This window comes from Capsella rubella, unplaced genomic scaffold (genome assembly GCF_000375325.1).
Source record: "Capsella rubella cultivar Monte Gargano unplaced genomic scaffold, Caprub1_0 scaffold_3, whole genome shotgun sequence".
Lineage (NCBI taxonomy): Eukaryota > Viridiplantae > Streptophyta > Magnoliopsida > Brassicales > Brassicaceae > Capsella > Capsella rubella.
The window spans coordinates 10829036-10853403 of record NW_006238921.1 but is presented as its reverse complement, the minus strand read 5'-3'; the positions used below and the strand labels follow the sequence as shown (position 1 = coordinate 10853403).

At 36.6% G+C, this 24368-nt stretch overlaps 4 protein-coding genes across 4 annotated transcripts; 3 read left to right on the top strand and 1 right to left on the bottom strand.

The window, feature by feature from the left end:
* The first annotated feature begins 353 nt into the window (after window positions 1–353).
* LOC17893987 lies at window positions 354–3021 on the top strand. Its single transcript, XM_006297735.2, has 3 exons — window positions 354–803; window positions 2028–2212; window positions 2498–3021. Exons 1-3 carry the CDS (start codon window positions 383–385, stop codon window positions 2909–2911), a joined length of 1020 nt encoding a protein of 339 aa, XP_006297797.2. The 5' UTR covers window positions 354–382; the 3' UTR covers window positions 2912–3021.
* A 3346-nt stretch (window positions 3022–6367) lies between these two features.
* Window positions 6368–7747, top strand: LOC17893349 (probable inactive leucine-rich repeat receptor kinase XIAO). The gene has a single exon (XM_006298957.2). The coding sequence runs from the start codon at window positions 6386–6388 to the stop codon at window positions 7745–7747; it is 1362 nt and encodes a 453-aa protein (XP_006299019.1). The 5' UTR covers window positions 6368–6385.
* Window positions 7748–9090: 1343 nt separating this feature from the next.
* LOC17892489 (probable inactive leucine-rich repeat receptor kinase XIAO) lies at window positions 9091–10539 on the top strand. The gene has a single exon (XM_006300036.2). The coding sequence runs from the start codon at window positions 9097–9099 to the stop codon at window positions 10537–10539; it is 1443 nt and encodes a 480-aa protein (XP_006300098.1). The 5' UTR covers window positions 9091–9096.
* Window positions 10540–20154: 9615 nt separating this feature from the next.
* On the bottom strand, window positions 20155–22478 carry LOC17893260 (MD-2-related lipid-recognition protein 3). Its single transcript, XM_006299407.2, has 4 exons — window positions 22348–22478; window positions 21147–21266; window positions 20885–21060; window positions 20155–20348 (listed from the first exon to the last, which is right to left on the bottom strand). The coding sequence occupies exons 1-4, from the start codon at window positions 22448–22450 to the stop codon at window positions 20217–20219; spliced, it is 531 nt and encodes a 176-aa protein (XP_006299469.1). The 5' UTR covers window positions 22451–22478; the 3' UTR covers window positions 20155–20216.
* Window positions 22479–24368: the final 1890 nt, after the last annotated feature.

The following is a 24368-nucleotide window of genomic DNA, read 5'->3' as shown; positions in this document are numbered from 1 at the left end:
TTTGGATAGTATGGATTATTTGAGTATAATTGGATTAAAAAATATCCGAATAAAACCGAATCCGATAAATTTTTGGTTAAAATTTAATTATCACAATTATATCCAAACCGAACCGAAATTCGAATTATCCGAACCGAAACCGAACCGAATTTTATAAATATCCGAATGGATGTTAAAATCAATATCCAAAAAATCCGAAAACCGAAAAATCCGAACCGAACCCGATCCGATATCCAAATGCCCAGGCCTATCAAAAATTATCAAATCGATACCTTCCAAAACGCACCGTTCTCTCTTCCTAACCCCAAAAATCTGTATTTGTTTTGAAATTGGCACAAAACCTGAAAACCCCAATTTTTTAACCTTCGTCACTCGTAAAACAATGTCGTGGCTCTTCAAATCTCGCGGCGATGAAGACGATCCCGAACCTTCTTCTCCCACCACTACTCACGGCGGTGTTAAAGAAGATCTATCTTCCTTACTCCGCGGCGTTGCAGCTTTCTTAGCACCGCCTCCGTCTGCTTCTCCTGTAGAAGAACGCCACCGTTCATCTGATTCACCAACTCAGCAAGCACTCGTCGGGATCCGCAACGATCTGGCTGAGATTCGTGGGAATTTCACAAATTTCGCATCGAATTTGCTTCAGTTCCCTAGTAAAAGTAATAGCAGTAGTAAAAGATCTGTGTTTGAGGTTGAGGGTTTGGATCAAGTTCCTGGGATTTCTGAAGAAGTTGTCGATTTCGCGATTAAAATCGCTACGAGACCAGGTTGCTGGACAGATTTTCCATTGTCACTCAATACGGGTAATCATCTCCATGAAGAACTGAATCTGTTTAGTTTGGTATAGGAATCATAACATGTTAAGCTGCATTGATATAGTTGACTTACTCTTGGGAACAAGCCTGGGTCTTTAGGATTTTAGTTGCCAATTATCTTAGTAGATCACAATTTTTAATGCCACTTATTGTGTCAGAGCTTAAATTTTTGTTGTTTTGTTTTCACTTTTAGTGGTATATATCTTTGTTCTGTGCAACTTAGTTTAAAGGCTTTGTTTAGCTTGGAAGTATTGTGAAAGCAGTTAGAGGAAATTACATCAGTGGTTTCGTTTTTTTCCAAACAACGCTGTGGAAAGTTTTAGTTGGTGAATTTTGCTGAAGATTAGTTATGATTTCTTATCGTGTTTGTTAGGGAAAGATTGGTTGTTTCTACAGTTGATTTGTTGTAGTATTCATTGTTTTAGAGGGTTTCTTGTGGGGTTCTAGATTTAGGATAGACCGTCCAACAGTGTTCTTGTGGGTTATATTAATCTAAGCCTGGGACTTAGGATCTCTAACTTCCTATTATCTCTGCAGATCTCATTTCCATTTGTCACTTTTGTCTCAGATTTTAAATCTTTTTTTTTTCCGCATATCTTTGTCCTGTACAATCCAGTATATAATCTTGGTTAGCTTGAGATATTGTCAAAGAACTTACAGGGGAAACGTGATTGTGCTTGAAAAGATAGTTGACGTTTTTCAGTTGCCAAACATGGTTATGCTTCAGTCTTCCCCTCTTGTTGTGTTATATTATAGACCTTTTTGGATACCCTTTTGATTGTTTCTACTATTGATTGGTTTTAGACGACCCTGTTCTTTAGATGGATCTCTAGAGGGATTAAGATTAGGCTTGACCGGTTCAGCAGTCTTCTCTTGGGATACATTTCTTCAATCCCAGATCTTTAGGATCTCATGCTTCCTATTACTGTCTGTGGATCACATATCCATTTGCCACTTTAAATCTTTGTTTTTTATTTCGAAAAGCATATATTCATTCTGTACAACTTAGTACACATGCTTCATTAGCTTGAAAATAATTTTGTAGCACTTACACATAAGAACCTATATTCTTGCTGTACAACCTAGTTAATAGGCAAAGTTTGCTTGGAAATACTGTCTAAGCACTTCCAGTAGAAAAGCATTGGTGGTTTATAATTTTGCCTACTGAATTGTGCTGAAGTTAATCTTTGACGTTTTGTGTCCGCATTGCAGAATTCGAATTGTCTGAGGCTCAGAAGGCACATGCATCAGCCATTGAACATCTGGTTCCTGACCTTGTAGCTGTGAAGAATGAAGTTAGCAGTTACATGGATGATGAACACTTCTGGCTGATTTATTTTATTTTGCTGATGCCGAGACTGAATGGACATGATTTTGAACTCTTAGCAACCTGCAAGGTAAGGCTCTATACTGGACATGCATGCTGCTAAATGTTCAGTATCTGATACTATGTTTTAATTCGTAATTTTCTGAAGATGTAAAAAAAGGCTATGATATAATGACTCCTTCAACAGATTGCACTAAGAACAAGTTTAGCCTCTGGAAAAACTGTACACTCATTAAGTATTTGTCTGATGCTTTTGAAATTGGATGGTTCTTTGTTTTTTATTTGCTCTACATTTTTTACATGTCACTATGGTACCCTTTTCTGAAGCTTTGATAACTATATTGCGTGGCCACAGGTATTTGAAACAAGGGATCAACTTTTACTAAAGCTGCAAAACAAAGAGACAGGGTCAAGCAAGAGCTCTGTTGGTCACGAAACTCCTGAAGAAGGCAGCAGCAGTAAGGCAACAAAAACCGTGGAGGGAGTCATCGACAATATAGAGACACTAAAAATTGAACAGAGAGAGACAAGTGATGAATCATCTGAAGAAAGACGAAGGAGTTTCAGAGATGAAGAAGTAATCTCCTTTAGTGATTTAGATGTAGACGACCTCTCAGAGAAGCCAAGTTCCAACAAGAGTACACTGAAACGACCAGCATCAAACGCAAGCGGTTCAAGCTGGGTTCAGCTCAGCAAGAGTCAAGCTGGACATAGCAAGGACTCCGAAGGTGATTCCAGTGACTGGCTTCCGGTTGGCGATTCTGATTAATGTTGAAGGTATAAATTGGTGATATTACTTGTAAAGTTGTGACTATTGAACTAAAACCTAGCACATTTTTAGTAATAAAAGTCTTACTGTGTAGTAACTGAATTGGCTTACTTGATGTTTAAAGTTGGAAAAGAAAAAAAAACTAGCTCTAGGTTAAAACACCAAACCGAACCGAACCAAAATTTTGGGAGTTCGCTTCTGGTACGGTTATTAGGTGTAAACCGATTGGTAGAAAAAGAAAAATAATTTGGAAACGAATTATTTCGGTTACTTTGGTTTGGTTATCAGTTAATGTTAACTGATTTTTTTTAACCTTTTAAAAAAACTGATATTCACCCCTAAAATAACCTAACTCTCCGAAATAACCAAATCTGAAATAACAAAAAAAAATTGATATAAAACCGAAAAACCAGAAAAACCCGAAATTATCCTTAAATAACCGGAAAATCCATATTTTATAAACTCTAAATTTCGGTTATCAAATTAACCAAAAAACTGATAACAGAACCGGGTTAATGTGGCAAGATTTTCAAAATTCAAGAAAACCAAAATTCAAGATCTTCACGCCTTGGAGGACGTCGATACTGGTTGCCCTTTGTTGTTGCCTTTTTATACTCCATGTCTTCTTTTCGCTTAAGATAATCATCTTGTTCTGAAAAAGACATAATTTGGGTCAATGGAGATTTTGAACCATGGCTGGAAAAATTATCACTAAATTTAATCCATGGTTTAGAATAGCCTTTATTGCGGTTTTATAAGTCAGGCGGTTCTGGTTCTGGTGCTTCATGGTCTGGTTCATCTCCTGAATCAGAAGCTGAACTATCATCTCGCCGCCACGAGATCGTTCCATAGTTGTCTTCCTCATCCGACGTGACTTGATAGGGCTCTTCTCCTTGAAGTTCTTCATCTAAGAAAAACTCAATAAACTCCATATTTGCTCTGGTTTTCGTGAAAGAAGAATCTTGCACAAGCAAAATAAAGATGTATCAAAAAGTAAATCAACAAATAAGGAAAATATTTTAAAAAAATAGAAATGAATATTTTCTTTTAATTTTTTTTTGGTAAATCCAAAAAATTCAAATAGCAAAAAGGAAAAAAATTCAGTTTTTATTTTATTTTCTGGATTTATAAAAAATAAAATACAAAAATTAATTTAGAATAACAAAAAATATGATTTTTATGGCTTTTCTTTTAATAAATCCGAAATAAATAAGAAAATGAATTAAAATAATTTTTTTTTTGTTAATGAAATACTGAAGCAAATAACAAGATTAAAGCAAGGAATAAAAATTTATTTGATTTTTTTTATAGATATATATAAAATAGAAATAATAAGAAAAACAGAAAAACAAATATAGGTTGAAAAGATACAACCTTGGGGATAGGAGCTTTTAAAGCTCTGATACCAGATGATGCAAGATTGAAATCACTCCAAACTTTAGATCACTTGATGATCAAGAGATTCCAAGCTTAGCTTGCGGAAGGTGGAATTCACGAGCTGGCCAGAAGCACTCTCTCGTGAATCAGTGGGTGGTTTAGGGAATAGTTCAGGTGATTGACTCGCTCAATCAGTGGGATAATCGACTCACTCGATCAATGGACGAATGAAGGTTGTTGAATCACACAACAAACTTAATCCGTAGGTTTCTAAAGAACTAAGTGACTCACTCATAAAGAACTAAAGAAGAAGATTGACAAAGACTCAAACTTTGACAAGAAGAATACTTTCTATTACTTTAAATTGATCAAGGGTGTTTTTACAATGAGACTAATGATCAGCTTATATAGGCTGAGTAGACACGTTCTAAACCTATAAAGAAGATACAAATCGCAACAATTAATGAAAATATGGATGTTGGACCATTGAGTGTAGAATCGGTCCAAATAAGGCAAGTGAGGTGTGCCTTGTATCTCGTCAACTTGGGAAGGTAATAGTGACGTCTTGGAAGCTTCTTATGCACTTGGAGATGCTGTATCACACACATGAACTTAATAGGCAAGAGTCGTTGTGCCTTGATGACAATCGAGTCCGGAAAAGGCGAGTACTAATATGATTGAATCCACCTGATCCAATGGCTATTATTGTGTGTGAATATACTCCAAATATTCTCTGGTGGCTTTAGAGGTTCTCCTGGTTTCCATATGTAGCTTTGAGACACGTGCATATGAAGGTAAAGGAGATTTTCCTTATCTTGCTCCAAGTAGATCAATCGCCTTGATTAAAAGGGTGGTTTAGACTTGGGTCTTCTCTTGGGCTGTTCTCCATGGGCTGGGGCCTTTTGGTGAATCAAATGAATGTGTGGACTCCCTTCATGGCTGATCCAAGTGTTAAAAGTCTTCAAATCCTCAAAGCTCGCAATCTGATGTAGTTCAGGCAGTCGGTCAGCGAGTAGTTCAGGCAGTCGGTCAGCGAGTAGTTCAGGCAGTCGGTCAGCGAGTAGTTCAGCATGCTTGTCAGCGAGTAGTTCAGCATGCTTGTCCGCGAGTAGATCAGAATGTACATCAGCTATCATCTTTGAATCATATGGATGGTGAATGATTCCTTGATGACTTGGTGTTGTCTCATTAAAAACCTTTCTAGGTAAACCAATTGGGACAATCCCTAGATAAGGGAAAAAGAGTGCAACAGTCATATCCCAATAATAAGCTGATTTGACTTGCTGATTTTTGATCCCTCTTGAACTGTCGCACTTCTTAGGGTTAATATCATGGTGAATAATTAACCATTCGTCTTGTACTTGATCAGAACTCCATTTAGGCAAAGATTCTCCAAAATTCTCCATGTAAACCGGTTTGGTGTGTGAACCGATTGGTTTGGTGTGCTCCCGGTTTGATATAGTTCTGATGTCCGCATCAGATCCGAATCCGAAATCTAGAAATACCCACACAGGTTATATATCTCTAAACCCGAAAACACGAAAATTTGAAATACCCGACCTGAACCCGAACGAGTACCCGAAGGGCCACTTATGTACACAAGACCAGATAAATTATTGAAAACAATAAATGATAAAGTAGTTACGTAAAAGAAAATTTTAATTAAAATATCTACGCATGCACTTGGCGACCTGCTAGTGCTATATCACTGATTTTTTATTATATATTTACAGTACTATGATACGATTTAGATTCACAAAAATCTCACGTGTCTTGGGTATATAAACACATGTTTGTAGACTTCAGATTCAAACAAGTTGAGAAAATTAAAAAATAAAACAAAGAAAAAGCACATGTGATCCATGGGAGTGCGGAGTAAAGAGTATTTAGAAATAATACGCTTGAGTGAGATAGTGTTTTTAAGCCTATAGTGGGAATTGATAATTTGGAGCATTATGTTTATAAGACGTGGTTTTAGTCAAAATCCGTCAACTTATTGATTTTGAAACGTGATTTTGAAAAAGAAAAAAATAATTATACTCTCTCCTTTCTATTAATAGCTTCGAGTTGTTCTCTACGTCTCCACAAACACAAACCATGAACTCTTTCTCTTACACTATCTTTTTTGCTGCTGTTATCGCTCTCGGTTGTTTAACTTCGACCGGAGCTACCACATGTCATCCTGATGATGAGGCAGGTCTTTTAGCTTTCAAAGCGGGTATAACCCGAGATCCTTTGGGCTTGCTCAGCAATTGGAAGAAAGGAACTAACTGCTGCTCCTGGTTTGGTATCATTTGCATCACCGACGACCGCGTCACTGAACTAAGAATATTCGGAGGAGACACGTCTCTTGGCCGAGGCACTCTCTGGGGAACTATCTCACCATCGCTGGCCAAACTTGAGCACCTTGAGGCTGTTTCCTTTACCTATCTCAAGCTCACTGGATCTTTCCCCCAGTTCCTTTTCAAATTACCAAAGCTAAACTTAATTCGCATTTCAGATACTCTTCTCTCTGGTCCCATTCCTGCCAACATCGGCACACTAAAGATCGGAGATCTCACTCTTGATAATAGTAGGTTCACCGGTCCAATCCCGAGCTCGATATCGAATTTGACTCGCTTAACTTGGCTCAGTCTAGGAGGCAACCGCCTCACAGGCACCATCCCAGATGTTTTCAAATCTATGAAGGAGCTACGAGCTCTCGATCTCGGTCGCAACAGATTCTCCGGGACACTTCCTCTGTCGATTGCTTCCCTCGCACCCACTCTCACGTACCTCGATCTAAGCCAGAACAATTTATCAGGGACCATCCCTAACTATTTATCAAGATTCAAGGCCCTTTCAACGTTGGATCTCTCTAGGAATCAATTCTCAGGGGTCATGCCAATGGGTTTCGCCAAGTTAGCAAGTATTTTCCATCTGAGACTCTCTCACAATCTTCTAACTGGTTCATTCCCTACCTTAAACCTTACCAGCGGCATCGGCTCTCTGGATCTTTCCTACAATTATTTTCATTTGAACACGATTCCGAAATGGGTGACTACCTCACCGTCCATTTACAACTTGAAGTTGGTTAAATGCGGGATCAACATGAGCTTAGACGATTGGTTGCCAGTGAACATCAAATCTTTTTATTACCTCGATCTTTCGGAAAACGAGATCTCAGGGAATCCAGCGAGGTTTATAAACCAGGCAGGAGTTTTGGACGAGTTCCAGATGTCGGGGAACAAACTCCGGTTTGACTTGGGGAAGCTAAATTTCACAAAGTCGTTGAAAATCCTAGATATATCAAGGAACTTGGTGTTCGGGAAGGTGCCAGCTTCATTGGCTGGACTGAAAAAGCTAAACTTGAGTCAAAACCATCTTTGTGGAAAGCTTCCCTTAACAAAGTTTCCGGCTAGCGCATTTGCCAACAATGACTGTCTTTGTGGTTTTCCACTTTCTCCTTGTAAATCTTAGCGGCAAGGAACCTACATTTCTTCTGTCTGGACTTTCTAGAACACGTAGGTCTAGTAAGATTTGTAGTGAAAACAATGTAACAGTACGATACCAAGACACTAAAATTTCTAAAATTTTCTTAAATAATGTAACATTCGCACCAAATTTACCTGCTGAACACGAGACAAAAATATTTTACCATTAACTTGTCTCAAAAAAGAGTTTACATGTAGTCATGTCTTCAAGCTATAAAGTATTTTTAAAAATCCAGTATAAATAAATTTTAAATTTTTTTTGTTAAATTTATAAATAAATAAATAAATAATTTACATAAGAAGTAATACATCTATCTATAATATGTTACACGATATTAGTTGCGACTTGCGAGTGCCACACAAATGACAAATGATATTACGAATAGCAAGAAACAATTAATTTACAAGTTTAAAAGTAACTAAACTTGTGTAGAAAATCATTACCGTGATGGTGGTTAGTCAAACGTAACCACGTGACAACTTATCAGAAAACCCTAAACTATCATAAAAAATAAGCTACGTCAATATGCTATTATAGGATATGTTTTTTAAGTTAACACGTTTTGTGTAATATATTGTCACCATCGACAACTTAGCGAAGTAATCTGAAGCAACTTGTTTCGGATCAGCTGACTAATAGTTTTCTCGATGATCTCTTCGTCTTTCTTACACTATCATAAAAGGTCACACGGTTTTTCCTTTATAAAGCAAACAATTTGCTTTAACATTGGTGAGAACCTTGCCATCATTTATATATATATTGAACTCATAGGTTCTAAAAAACTTTTTGCATTCATTTGTCCTTCATTTCCCACATGCCAAATGTTGTCCATTCTATTAGTTCCATTTTTACAAAAGTCACTACTAAGAATACTTTTTGCTACGAAGTTTTAGTAATGTTGTCCCATTATATTATTTTCATTTTAAGAAAAGTTACTAAAGTCAAATCGTGTTTTAGACTGTAACCTATAACGTTCAATCGTCTACATCTCTCCCTCAAAATGCTAAATAAAATATGTAATGTCAAAAGCGCACTTTTTATGTCAATGACCTTTTGACATATATAAAATTATAAGATAGTGAACAATTGAGTCTATTTTATAAAAGTTGTTCACAAAGAAAAAGATAATGAAATAGCCTATATAGATTTTATTTTTGTCACGTTTTATTCTTTCATTTAATCAATTTACACTTTACAATAATCGCCACGCGCAAATGGATTGGTCCAAATGGGTCAACTTTGACTATTTACGTATTAATAGGTGATCGAGTCGAGTCTCTCTTTCAGTTATTAACTATTCAATCTTATTCCTTTTTTTCAGCCTCACTACAAAAATGAACTCTCCTTCTTTCCACCATCTCTTCATCTTCACCGTCGTGTTCTTTCTCCGGTGTTTAAATCTCACCACAGCTGCCACTTGTCATCCCAATGATGAGTCAGGTCTTTTAGCTTTTAAATCCGTTATAACCGAAGACCCTTCGGGTATTCTAAACACCTGGAAGAAAGGAACTGATTGCTGCTCTTGGGACGGTGTTAGTTGCTCTAACGGCAACCGCGTCGTCGTACTCACTATCCGCATAGAGCCCCATGATGCCGATATCTTTCTCTCCGGAACTATCTCCCCATCACTGGCTAAACTCCAACATTTGGAAGGGGTAGTCTTTATCAATCTCAAAAACATCACTGGACCATTTCCCTCATTCTTATTTCGATTACCACATCTAAAGTATGTTTATCTCGAGAATTCACGTCTCTCCGGTCCTCTCCCAGCTAACATCGGCGCGCTAAACCGCTTAGATACGTTAACCGTTAAAGGAAACCGGTTCAGCGGTTCAATCCCGAGTTCTATATCCAATTTAACTCGTTTAAACTACCTCAATCTTGGCGGTAATCTCTTATCCGGAACCATACCATTAGGGATTACTAATCTCAAGCTCCTCTCAAATCTGAATCTTGACGATAACCGTCTCTCTGGAACAATACCGGATATTTTCAAATCCATGACTAAGCTCAGAATCCTTACCCTTTCCCACAATGGATTCTCCGGGAAGCTCCCTCCTTCGATCGCATCGCTTGCACCGGCTCTTGCGTTCCTCGAGCTAAGTCAGAACAATCTCTCGGGGTCAATACCAAGCTATTTATCAAGATTCACATCGCTCGACACACTTGATCTCTCCAAGAACCATTTTTCCGGAACCGTGCCGAAGAGTTTAGCCAAGCTGACTAAAATAGCTAATATCAATCTCTCTCACAATCTTCTAACCGATCCATTCCCTGTTTTGAACGTGAAGAATTACATTTTGAGTCTAGACCTGTCGTACAACAACTTCCACATGGAAAAGATCCCAGAATGGGTGACCTCGGCGTCGTTACTCAGCTCTTTAAAGCTAGCTAAATGCGGAATCAAGATGAGCTTAGACGAATGGAAAACAAGGCAAACTGATCTCTACGATTCCATCGATCTTTCGGACAACGAGATCTCAGGGAGTCCAGTGAGGTTCTTGAAGGAAGAAGTGCAACTTCGAGAGTTTCAGATGTCAGGGAATAAACTCCGATTCGATTTAAGGAAGCTGAGTTTCTCGAAGACGCTTGAGACACTTGATTTGTCAACGAACTTAGTGTTCGGTAAAGTGTCGGCGAGCGTGGCCGGATTGAAGACACTAAACTTGAGTCAAAACCATCTTTGTGGAAAACTTCCAGCGACTAAGTTTCCAGAAAGTGTTTTTGCCGGCAACGACTGTCTCTGTGGCTCTCCGCTGAGTCATTGTAAAGGTTAATGGATTCATACCATCGTCTCATGTTTTATTGTATGTTTTTTTGAATATCATGTGTTAAGAGTTCCTTTTTCTTCTTTTGTCTTTCTTTATTGATTATCTTCTCTTTGCTTTATTTGCTGATTTAATGTTATAAATAATCGTAAACTTTAATTATTACTAGGTAATGTCCCGCGCATATGCGCGGGTTGTTGTATATTTATTTAATTATTTTAATTTATTTATTACTTATTAAAAATAGATTAAATAAATTTTAATGCTTATGACATTTTTACATGTTATTTATTTAAATCATACAATAGAAGCATACATCCATATCTTTTGAATTTATTCGTTGATTAATTGTTCAATTAATCAATTTTGATAGTAATTTTCTTTAGTACTTTTAAGTATTTTTTGATAAAACAATAATATTGTTAATGATAAAAATAGGAATGATATTGGGAGAATTTAAAAAATACCCCTTTAAAAATACCACTTTTTAAATTTACCCCATTTTCAAACTTTATCAAAACAACCACTAAAATGTTGAAATTTATCCAAATATGTGTGTAAACTTATAAATATACACAAAAATTGCCTTTATTTGTGTATAAAATTTTATTTATTTCAGTGTCTTACAAATTGGTTTGAATATAACAAAAAAATATTTTGTTAAAATAATTACATACTTTGAAAATAAAATAAATATACATGAATATGTGAGAAAGAAAAAAACATATAAAGTAAAACAATGAAAATGGTTTATTTAGCTTGATTTTCTTGTGGTGCGATGGTCAAAAATCAATATTTTTGAATCCCATCGATAAAGTCATTTCCTTATAGCCATAAAATATTATTATACATTTAATAGTATAAAAAACAATGAAAAAATGAAGAAGTACATAAAATAAAGAAGAAATATAATTGAAAACAAAAGTTTTAACCAAATATATAATAAGCTCTTACAATGATATCTTAATTGAGCTTTCAACCCATGCAAGAACATTAAAAATTAAACAAAGAAAATATTGAGAATATCAAATATGGTGGAGGAGGATGTAAAAATGAGTATTTATAGGATAAAATATGATGTAAGTTACAATTCTAAAATAATTAAATCAGAGGAGTTATAATTATATTTTATAGTGTGTTAATTGAAGTTAAATGGAGGAAACAAATAGTCAATTGAAAGGTTATATAATTTTTTTTTTTTTTTGTCAACAATAACAAAAAGATTGACTTATCACAGCCAATTCGAGGGACAATTGTTCACATACAGAACAGAAAGCGGCGTGGTACGGGCATGCCGTGCCAGCTTATCCGCTTGGATATTAGCGCTTCGTGAAATAAGAGACAAAGAAAAAGAAGAAAATTCCTCCCTGTCAACAGCTATGTCATCCAAATATACAGAAAACGCCGGCCACTCAATCGGGGAAGACACCATCTCCACCAAGTCCGAACAATCTGTAAGAAAAACAACATCTCTGTGATTGTGCCCGATCATACATTGCATCGCCCACACCAAGGCTTCTACTTCAGAATGAAGAGGGGAAAGGCTCCGTCTACAATTCCTAGCTCCCATCGATATCGATCCATCCCGTGCGTGTTGGCAGAACCAACCTAGACCTGCAAACCTATCTGTCTCCTTCCAAGAACCATCAATGAAGCATCTATACCCTACAAAAGATGAAGATAGTCGTTGTCCCTGTGGCCGTACCCGAGGAGTGACCGAGTCCGGCCTATGTTGTGACTCCATCCCGTCGACTTGAGCTTCCTGCCATGACTTTGCCTCCTCCTTTGCAATCCCTACCACCTCCATCGGACTCTGGATCCCATTATTGAACACTTTATCATTTCGCGCCTTCCATATATACCATAGTAGCCAAGGATAGACGTCCGTCAATCCATTTCCAACGGGTAGTCCGAATAAGTAAGCCATATTCGCAAATACCGAGTCTGTCGGGAAATTAATCGAACCTACTGGAATATTCGCTAAAGCCCACGCTTGTCTAGATGGGGGGCATTCAAACATTGTGTGGTTAACCGTCTCCTCTAAACCTCCACACCTCGAACACTCCGCATCACAGTGTAACCCCCGACTCCTTAAATTTGCTGAGACCGAGATAAAATGTTGGATTTTTGGTGGGCATCGTAGTTGCCAAACACTTCGGAAAAGGGGATTAATATCCGGTCCTTCTACCGCAATAATAGACATCTTCGGCTCTGGCATGCGAGCCACATGATAACCAGATCTAACCGTGTATTTCCCTTGTTTTGTAAAATGCCATCCTGGAACATCCGGCGCTGGCCGATTACCAATAGGTAGTGCACTTATCATCGCAACGTCCTCGGGGTCAAAGTGCACAACAAGCGTATCTAAACACCATGAGTTGGTTTGACGATCGATCAAATGTCTAATCTGAAGAGATGGATCCATAGGCGACCCACTACTTAATGCTGGTCTCGGGAATTGAGCAGGGACCCAGGGATCTGTCCAAACGGAAACAGCCTCCCCTGATCCTACCCGTATAATAAGTCCTCTATTAACCAGAGATCTAGCTGAGGTAATACTCCTCCACCCATATGATGGAGAGTATGATTTGAGTGGTTCCATCGGATTTGAATTCCGATAATACCGACTCTTAAAAACCCTTGCAAACAACGAATCCGGGGCATCCATCAGACGCCATAATTGTTTAGCTAACAATGCCGTGTTAAAATCATAGACATCCCTAAAACCGAGTCCACCCGTCTGTTTGCTTGTGCATAATTTCTCCCATGCTCGCCAATGCATACCTCCTGAAACCCCGTTCGTACTCCACCAGTAATTTGCTACCGCGCTGGTTAGTTTTGATGTTATTGTTTTCGGTAGCCGAAAACACGACATCACATACGTAGGCAAAGCAGATGCCACCGACTTAATCAGCACTTCTTTCCCTCCCTTTGAAAGCAGCTTAGCTGACCAACCATTGATATGATTATTTAATCTATCCCGAACAAACGCAAAAACTTTTGATTTCGCTCCTCCCAAGCTCTCCGGTAAACCAAGATAAGATCCCATACCACCCAAATTTGCTATTCCAAGGATATTATGTAATTCCACCCTAAGGTTTTCCTCAATTTTGTGGCCGAACTGGAGGGAAGATTTAGCAAAATTTATTTGCTGGCCGGAAATCGCCTCATATTCCTTTAGAATTTCCAGAATAACCATACACTGCTCTTTATTCGCCTGACAGAAAAATAAGCTATCATCCGCAAACAAAAGGTGTGAGATAGGCGGACCCTTATTCGCCACCTTTATTCCAGTGAGTAACTTATTATGTTCCGCCTTTCGAATTTTGGCAATTAAGACCTCAGTACACAGGATAAACAGGTATGGGGATAAAGGGTCCCCCTGCCGTAATCCTCTTCCCGGCTTGATCGACCCTCTAGGGCATCCATTAATTAAGACACTATATTCCACTGTAGAAACACAACATAAAATCCAAGAAATCCATTTTTCCGAGAAACCCATTTTACGTAACAGATTTTCAATAAACACCCACTCTACTCTATCATAAGCCTTACTCATATCCGTTTTGATCGCCATAAACTTACTCTTACAAGACGCATTGGTACGCAACCCATGAAACATTTCCTGAGCAATCAGGATATTATCCGAGATCAGCCTCCCTGCAACAAATGCAGACTGAGTTTCCGAAATGATACTAGAAAGGACCGGTTTTAGTCTCTCACAAAGAACTTTTGAAATAATCTTATACCCAACGTTGCATAAACTAATTGGCCTTAACTCAGCCATCTTAGTAGGTCGCTCCACCTTTGGAATCAGACAAACGTTGGTCTTATTTAACCGTTTATCAAAAACCCCATCTGCCAGAAAAGCATTGACGAATACAACCAAATCCTTCTTAATTACACCCCATGCTTGTTGAAAAAATAAAGCCGTCATACCATCCGGACCAGGAGCTTTATCCGGGTGCATCATGAACAGAGCATCATGAACCTCCTTTTCCGAAGCCAAAACTGTTAACCTATCATTTACCTCAGGCGAGATAACTGATTTAACATCCGTTAGCGCATCCGCAATGCCTTGGGGATCACTCGTTGTAAATAAATCCCGAAAATAGTCCCCCGCTATATCCCCAATTTCCTTATCTTCAGACTTCCAAACGTTATCCTTGTCAAACAAACCCACGATTCGATTTCGCGCCCGTCGCATTTTTGCTTGTGCATGAAAGAATTTGGAATTGCGGTCCCCAACCTTCATCCATCGATTCCTACTTTTTTGGTACCAATATATTTCCTCATCTTTGTAAGCATTTCTTAACCGACTGGACAAATCATAGATATCCGCCGGTATACTCGTGTCGTCCGCCTGAGCCACTTCCAACTTTCTCTTTAGATCTTCAATAATATCCCTTCCAAAAGGAACCTGTGTTTTCCGCCACTTAGAAATAGCCCTTCTGCAGTTAACAATTTTATTCACAAAAAAACCCGAGTCTAAATCTGTAGGTCCTCCCCACCCTGAAGCAATTGTTTCCATCAAACCTTCCTTTCCAATCCACCTCTTGTCAAATATAAAGCGCCGATTCCGGCTAAACTTTCTCTCTGACACAAGGGCTAAAACCGGTTTGTGATCCGACCCAATCATAGGCAAGTATTCTATAACAGTATCCGAAAAGGCTCCATGCCAATCAGCATTACCAAGAGCTCTATCCAACCGACACCGTATTGGTTTTTTGTCCCGCCAACCCCGCCAAGATAGCCAGTCTCCAATATGTGAAAATTCAAGAAAGCCACAATTCCTAATCATGCCATTAAAATCAAGAAAGGATGAAGCATGTCGTGGCTAACCCCCCCTCTTTTCATGATTTCCTGTAATCTCATTAAAATCCCCAATAATAAACCACGGTGTAACTCTACTTAAACCCCACCTTGTTAACCTCTCCCAAACTAAATCCCGATTCTTAGGGACCGGATCACCATAAATAAACGTTAAATGCACTATTTTCCCATTAACAACCGTTTCAACATCAATCAGTCTATTGGACTTGAATAAAACTGAAACATTAAAAATATTATTGTTATAAAAGAGAGCCAAACCACCACTACAACCAATTGGATCAACCGTAATTAAATTATTATAACCAAAATGAGATTGAAATTGTTCTAAAAAAAGAAATACTTGTTTTGTTTCCGACAAAAATAAAAAATCCGGCCTATGCTTAGTCCATAAATCCCGAAGATAACCGATAGTAGCCTTATTCCCTAGACCTTGGCAATTCCAACTCAATATCTTCATTTATTAACCGGTGGTTTAGGTGGTTTAGGTCCACCCGGGCCTCCTTTATCCCCATCACGGTTCTTCATGTTTCCCTCCCCGTGTGATCCTGACGACTTTGGTGCAGCACGCTTGCGGGGAGTATTAAGCATGGTCGCTATCCTCTTCTTTGAGCTTGCACCCAATAGAGCCACCCCTTTGCCCTTGCGCCCCTTCTCCATTCCAGCCCCCTCTGCATTTGGCTCCGCCTCATTGATGTGGGCTACTACGTTTGTACTCCCCTCGACCATCTCATCACCTTGATCAACATCATCTGTGAGCATATCCTCTTTAGCTGTCACTACCTCAGACTGTTGAAACTGCTCACTCTCCTCCTCCACCATCGAGAAGTCCACTTCACCATCAGCAGCGCTCTCAGCCACAACCTCACTCACCACCTCAGCATTTAGCTCGTGCATCTCCGACTCCAGCCGAGCTTCAAATGACACTTGGGCCATCGGCGGCTGCTCCTCAAGGATCATATTCGCTGGCTCGACTGCCACTGGTTCCTCCGCCGAAATACACAGGGACTCCAGACCCACCTCCACACTTGATACCGACGCTTCAAGTACCGCTTGGACAGCACCTTCATCTTGAAACAAGGCTTTCCTTGTCTGCTTAGCTTTAGGTCTACTAGCAGCGTACTCCTCAGGCTCCAACATAGTCACCTCCTTAGTAACCGCATCTGTAACAAACTTCCTATGCGCATTAAGTGACGCATAGTTGTTGTATCTTCTCGGTCTAGCAGACGGTTCCCCATGATAGAACCCAGAACGGGCCCGAGTGCTATCATAGCGAGATCGCTCAAGATGCCTCGCACCCTCAGCCTTGGCATCCACCTCCTCCTCTCTTCCCTTGCCTCTTCCCCGTTGTTTACCCTCAGGATCCAACCCTTTCTTGTTATCGTGAACCACAGCACCCTTGTAGCTTTGGCTCCGACGCCTATCACCATCACCGGGCGCATCATCAAAATCCCGCAGACGATGCTCTGAATCCACAGAAGCACAATGGTCGATATCATGGCACAGACTGTGACAAAACCGGCAGTACCCGAATAATCTCTCGTACCGCAGAGTAACCGAAATCTCCTCTCCATTCCCAAACTCCACCTCCGTCTCAAAACACAATGGCTTAAAGCCATCTATCGTCACCCGAACTCTGCCACCATCAATGTCCACCTCTTGGACTTGGCCCAGCTCCTCGCCTATGGACCGGAAAGTGGGGTCAGCCCAGAACTGAAGAGGGATACCAAGCACCCTAATCCAGAAGGTGATAGCGGACGGATAGGCTGGGTCGACAGAGGGCTCCCATCGGACCAGAGACACCATCCAGTGATCGAAGTGCACCGGCTCCATCTTCAGAACCTCCAGGATATCTTCCTCCGTCTCGAAGTCAAACTGGAAACGCCCCAGGCCCAAGTCAGCTCCAACCACTCTCCCCTCCAATTGCCAAATCCGGGGAAACATGAACAGAAGATATTTCATATCCTGTTTCCTCGGGTTCATACATCTCCCAATAACCGTCTTAGCATAGCCCTCAATAAGCGAGGAGTTATCAAAGAGCGGAACTTTCACCTTCCGCTTCAAACCGGACGTGGACGCCTTCCCACTGGACCCATTACCCTTGATCAGATCGGACTGAGTCATCGAGATAGTTAACAGAAGAAACCGAGAGAAAGAGAAGCAAAGAATATGAAATCGCAAAACAGAGAAGATGAGACCGGATGAGTACTGGAGACGATGCTTTCCCCTCCCTTTATACACATGGATTTGCCTTGCATCCACCACCAATCTGATCCGACTAACCAAATACACCTTCCAAAAATCGATCCGAATCCACCCCAAATCAGCCCAGATCGAATCAATTAGCCACCGCAGTATCCCCATGGATCCGAGAATTGAAATCAAGAGAATCCGGCATAACCCACTCCATAATAACTCCCAGATTACTCCCTCCCCATAGAAAGAAGATCTTTGCCTTGTAGAAGATAAGGAAACCTGGTTCGCCCTCCAATCCGATACCCAGATTGAATCAATTTCCAATCGCCAGCCTTTAATCTCAAATCTGCATCCACACTCTCTCCCGATCTGTTTTCCATAATAGCCCGAGAAACTAACCGCATCAAACCCATGAATTAATCCGATCGAAACCTCCCCACACATGAACAAATCAAACCGTAGGGTTCGTCGCCGCCGCCATCATCGAGAGAGAAAGTTTCTTGGGTCAGTATATGTAAAAAATGAAAGGTTATATAATTTAAGTTACAATTTAATAGTAAAGTGTGGATTTCAAGTATGAATTAAAGTATATGACTAAATGTGTTAGATATTTGGTTTAATTAAAAATAAATATTATAATTAAAAAATAAATGCTAAATGGACCAATAAGGAGAGAGTGAAACCTTAAAAATTCCCAAGAAATAAACATATATAACTACCCAAACCATAAATCAAATTATAATGTTCTTTGTATTATTACATGTTGAATCACAAACTAAATATAAGGATCATTATTCTTAAAATAATGTCTTACAAATTGGGTTGATAATTATATAACAAAAAGTTTATTTTGTTAAAAAATTACATACTTTTGAAAATAAATTAAATATACATGAATATGTGAGAAAGAAACAAACATCCAATGTAAAAGAATGAAGATGGTTTCTTTAGCTTGATTTTCTTATAACCATAAAATATTATTATACATATGTATTACATTTAGAATATAAAAAACAATGAAGACATAAAAAAATAAATAAAAACAAAAAATAAATAAAATTGAAAACAAAAGTTTAAACTAAATAATTAATCAAACTCTTACAATGATATTTTAAATGAGTTTTCACCCCATGCAAGAACTTAAAAAAAAAAAACAAAGAGAATAATGAAGATATGAGATATGGTAGAGAAGGATGTGAGAATGACTATTTATATGATAAGAAGTGATGTAAGTTACATTTTTAAAATAATTAAATTAGAGGAGTTATAATTATAACTTATAGTGTGTTTAATTGGAATTCAATAAAGAAAACCAATAGTCTTTGGAAATTTATATAATTTTCAGTTTCATTTTAGTAGTAAAGTGTGAATTTAAAGTATGAATTAATGTATATGATTAAATGTGTTTTTTTGGTTAAAAATAAATATTATATTTTAAAAAATAAATACAAAATGGAACAATAAAGAGAGTGGAACCTTACTTTTATATATATGATTTTAAATAATTTTCCACCAATAAGGCTTATAAAATTTGTTGTATGATATATGATTAAGTCCTTTCATTTTCTTTGCCATTTGATTATAACTTATAGTGTAATTAAATTTTGTATTGAATGATTGTCATAAACATTTATTTATTTATTTATTTTGTTGAATGATATATGATTAAGTCTTTTCATTTTCTTTGCCATTTGATTATAACTTATAGTGTAATTAAATTTTGTATTGAATGATTTTAATAAATATTTATTTATTTAAAAAAAAATGAAAGCCTTAAATGTTTTTCCGCCAATAAGGAGAGAGTGGAACCTTACTTTTATATATATGATTTTATATTCAGCATTTTAAAACAAAGAATTTTATAAACGATATTCATCATTTTATGTTCTAAAATTAGCAAAGTCCATTTTCTATTGTCATGTATCAGGAACATGTTTCAACTTTCAAGTCATTTTATATGAAAAACAAACTAACAATGCTATCCATTTTTATTCTTTACTAGACTATGTCATACGAACATGACACCAAATTTAGTATTCTATCTTCAAATGCTTATAACACCGACGAGAAGACCAAATATGGTGTCAAGTTCATATATATGACATTCTCACCAAAAAAAAGTTCATATATATGAAATTTAGTTAAAAAACGTAATATTGTTGAAGCAAGTTGCTACATTACAAGGAGGTGTTTGCGATTAAAAAACATAGCCGATTTGTGCTGTAGTTAATTTCTACCAAATATGTTAGAAAGTTTTTTATATAAAGTTTCCTACGACGTTTCCTTCCATATTGATGGCAAAGGTATTTAGAAGGAAAGTTTCCTACTAATTTCTCTCCGCGCGTTTTCCTTCTTTTTCCCTTCTTTATTCCTTCACGGTTTCCTACAAAACTATTAACTAAAAGAATTTGGTAGGAAATTTTCCTTCTACTTTCTGACACATATTCTCGTAGTAAATATCTCTTCCTTTTTCCTACCACACTTCATCTTCGTCATAAATGCGAAGTTTACCGTAGGTAGTTTTTCCTACCAATATATTTGAAGGAATTTTCGTAGGATTTCGACCTGCTTTCTTGTAGTGACTAATTAATGCGAGAATCATATAAATATTCACTATTTCTTTTATTTGTTGGACAACAAGAAAAGAGAACATCCAATAATTAAGCAGAGAACAATGTTGCAGTTGTAGCTGGAGCAGGGTTATCGAACTCAACGCACATTTTTAGCAGTGGCGCTTCATCATCATCACCATATTCATCAACAAGGGATACGACGATCTTGGACTTATCTTTCTAATTAGTTTAAAAACAAAAAATCCAGTCAGGCTAACCAAGTAAATATACTATTGTGGGTTTTAGGGGTTTTAGATTGTTCGGTTTAATCATGAAAGTAAAACCAAATTAACAAGTCGATATTGTTTTGGTACATTTTGATTGGTTTAAAAAAGAATTAAAGTTAAGCTCACTTCGATTTCCATTTGGGATTTTCAATTACTAAACGAAACATAAACTTTCTAATTTCGGTTTTGATATCGAAACATAGACTAGATAAAGAGAGTAACTAATCATAAACTAGCATTGGCATGATGAAAATATAACAATATGACTTCTACAAACTAATACTTAAATAAATCATTATATTTTTTCGATCCTAATTATTTGTCGATTCAATTTATATATAGATAAATTGTAATTTTATAAATTAATAATCTATCATAATGTCGATGTTATTAATTCATAAAGTTTTTACCGTAAATTTTCCTATATATAGTAAAGAAACAATCACAATCTTAGTTATGAAATTAATGATATTATATAAAAGTACTTACATGTGGGAGTGATTGCAAACCAGGGACTTTGGAAAGAGTTAACACAAAATTTTCGCCAGGTTCAATAGAGCCTGGATCTTCATCTATAACATCACTGAGGCTGTATTTTCTTATAGTGCTTGTCACATTTTCATATTTATACAACACATGTATAGTTGCGTTATATATGATGAAGCCTGTATACAAAAATATACTTTCTTATAGGAGAACATAGTGGAAAACTAAAAATAATCAAAATTGAAAAATAGAAAATGTTACGTACTATCGTCACTTGTAAAGCCGGATATCGTAATGGTTGGCTCGTCGTTAGGCCCAACAGGGTATGGAGAAATCTCCACTTGTGTGACGTTTGTGATGCCAAAGACGTAGTCAATGTTTGCATCTTTAATCGCAGATATTTAGATCATGGACAAAAAGAAAATTGTGAGTCATGGACAAAAAGAAAATTTGGTGTTTGACCAGGAAAAAAAAATGAGTGAGTTGCAGATAAATTTTATTCTTTTTTCAAAAATGAGTAAAAATGAGTTAGTCATGTGCAGGTAAATGTTTTGTTTTAAAATAAAATAAAATAAATGAGTGAGTCATGTGCACGTAAATACGTTTTTGGGAAAATTGTCAGTTTGAGTGGCATTTAGGATTTCTCTTTTATAAGATTTTTCAGAAATTTATAGATAAGATTTTTTAATGTTTTTTTTGGTATTGTAACTCTTTATAACTTCTGCAGTCCTTTTTATGATTAAATTTAATTTTAGTTAATTATTAAATAATATTTATTTATTTTAAACAATTTTTATAATCTTTGTGGTTTTAGCTAAACATTTTATAATTTAGAACATATCGACTTAAGTTTGAAATGTCTTATTTTTTTTTTATTTTTATTTTACATCATGACAAATTATAAGTTTTTCTTTGAGAGAGACCGAACTTGAACCCGGATCTGGTGAGAAGACAACAGAGGTGAGAACTTCTAACCCACTATCCGTTTTTGTTTTGTGGAGACATTGGTAAATCAACTGATAAGGTTAGGTGTTTAAAAAAATATATATTTATAGACTTAACAAAAGATAATTCTATACTAATTTTTGTTCAAATTTCAAATTAGTTTGATCTATCTTTGAAATTTTAGATGGTCTCTGGATCTGCAATCTAGTAGTTATAATTCTCGATTCTTGACTCATATACACCACAGATCTTGAAAATCACATTGAAGAGAAAAACTAATGTATAGTCTTCACTGAAACTTCAATATTATTGAGATATTTTATAGATGGAATTGAAGTTCTTTACTGTTCTCTTATTTCTATATAAACGTTTGATTTATATAACTGATGACTAATGTGAGTTTCGGTTTAGGGTTTACTTGGTAATACAACAAAAGAAACAGAGATAGGAGCAAACTACAATCTACGAATTTCATACAAGTATATACATAATACTATATGACTTAACAAACCGATACTTACCTTTGCAGTTTCCAAAATCGATAGCACTGGCATGCAAAGCAGGTAAGAAAAAGAGTGATGATGTGAGGAGTAAAAGAACAAGTTGGGCGTGAGGTATCGCCATGGATCAGATCTTTGAATGATAAGAAAAAAGTAATGTCTTTATGGTTTGAGAAACAAGTTTCTATTATATTACATGTTATATACAAGCTTAGTTCAATTATTGCCAACTATTTTATATATACTCTATATATTATAATATTGTTGCTTACTTAGTGGATGGTTCAACCCTATATACTAATTTTACAATTTATGGTACTATATATAAATTAGTAGTCTCAATTTTGTAATGCATTTTATGCATGCTTATATTTAATAGATTGTTTTTTTTTTCTAAAATAGTGGATCGAATCAAATTGATATCTAGATACATTATTAATATATGTTACGTTAGAAACGAGATATTAATATATGAATGTATAAGTCATTGGTTGTCTAATTTAGACTGGGTCCTAAAATTTTGAATGTGTTTAGCTAACCGATCTTGTTCAATCTTAGAAGATTCTTTTTTATTTTTGAGCATATATGTTTAAGTTTTGTGAGAACAAACACAAGTATCACTGTCCCTCGTCGCTGAAATTATTAGAAATCTAGAAACTTTGGCTATCTCACATCACATGTTGTTTACAAAAGCATAAATTAGAGTTTTTATTGATCGAAGCTTTTGAATGACCACAGTTTTTAGAATTAAAGTATTGTTTTAAGTAGAACATTATATTTTGGCCCAAAAATAAAGGGTAGAAAAGTATATTTTTAGGTTGGAAATGTAAACTATAAGAGCACCACCTCCAATGAGGTGCTTAATCAAATCTAATTTATCATTGTTGAAGTACCTATTGTGTTATATCCTTTTATTTTGTTTAATTTGCAATCATAACTCCTTGTTTTTTCTTTAATTTTTGAAATTATAAGGCTTAAATTTGTAAAAGATATACAACTACTTTGATTTTTTTACCATACAATCGAGATAGGACAAAAATCAAAACAATAACCACAAAATCTTACCTTACATTAATCCCATTTATTTCATCGCCATTATATGCACAAAGTTGAAAGCTGAATAAACCAAAAAATGTTAACAAACCCTAAAATGTTAACAAACCAGATACACTTCTGATTTCTTGGCATTTTAACTAAACAAATATCGCACCTAATAAGAGAATATTCTAATGAGATACCAGTTTAAAAGTGTCTCTCAACCTCCTTCTTCATTGTCTTCTTCGATGAACTCAAACAGAACAATCTCTTCAAATCCTTCAAACCAATTTCTTGCACATATCAAAGCTTGCACATTAGATGGAAGGAGTGAACTCCGATACTTGCTTAGGACTTGGCTTCCTATGCTGAAAGATGATTTTGAAGCCCCAGTAGTAATAGGAATGCTAAGAATGTCACTAGCCATAGAAGATAACTTCTTAAATCGGTTTGCATTGTCCCTCCAATATTCCAAAACATTCATGCTCTTAAATGCCATCATGTTCAAAGCCGGCTCATCCAAGTACTTATCTAATGTTGATATTTCACTACTACCAGCTATTTGGGAGAAGTAAGCAAAGTATCCATGTATGATAAGCCAACATATAACAAACAATGCATAAGAGCAGTTCTAAAACAGATCCTAAGAGCAGTTCTAAAACTGACCAAAGATCAAGTCTAAAATAGTTCTAAAACAGACCAAAGAGCAGTTTTAAAACTGACCAAATAGCAGTTTTAAAACAGACCTAATAGCCAGAGCCGTCCATGAGTTCGACAAGGCTAGAAGCCAAAGGAAGTAAATGGGCTGTGTAATTTTGTTGTTTAAGATTTGTTTGTTTTAAAAAAGAAAAAAATATGTGCTCATGCTGTTGGCTAGATTCGAACTCAAGTACAAGTTACATAATTACTAAACTTAAAGCTACTAGACCAATGTAACCTCTCTGCCAAAAAGGCCGAATTTAAAATTTATTATGGTCGGCCGCAAGCCTTTGCTTTGCTTGCTTGGC

Coding starts and splice junctions, on each gene's coding strand:
- LOC17893987 (XM_006297735.2), top strand. CDS start 383: ATGTCGTGGCTCTTCAAATCTCGCGGCGATGAAGACGATCCCGAACCT. Junction 804..2,027: donor TCCATTGTCACTCAATACGG/GTAATCATCTCC, acceptor TCCGCATTGCAG/AATTCGAATTGTCTGAGGCT. Junction 2,213..2,497: donor AACTCTTAGCAACCTGCAAG/GTAAGGCTCTAT, acceptor GCGTGGCCACAG/GTATTTGAAACAAGGGATCA.
- LOC17892489 (XM_006300036.2), top strand. CDS start 9,097: ATGAACTCTCCTTCTTTCCACCATCTCTTCATCTTCACCGTCGTGTTC.
- LOC17893260 (XM_006299407.2), bottom strand. CDS start 22,450: ATGGCGATACCTCACGCCCAACTTGTTCTTTTACTCCTCACATCATCA. Junction 21,267..22,347: donor CGATTTTGGAAACTGCAAAG/GTAAGTATCGGT, acceptor CTGCGATTAAAG/ATGCAAACATTGACTACGTC. Junction 21,061..21,146: donor CGGCTTTACAAGTGACGATA/GTACGTAACATT, acceptor TTTTGTATACAG/GCTTCATCATATATAACGCA.
- LOC17893349 (XM_006298957.2), top strand. CDS start 6,386: ATGAACTCTTTCTCTTACACTATCTTTTTTGCTGCTGTTATCGCTCTC.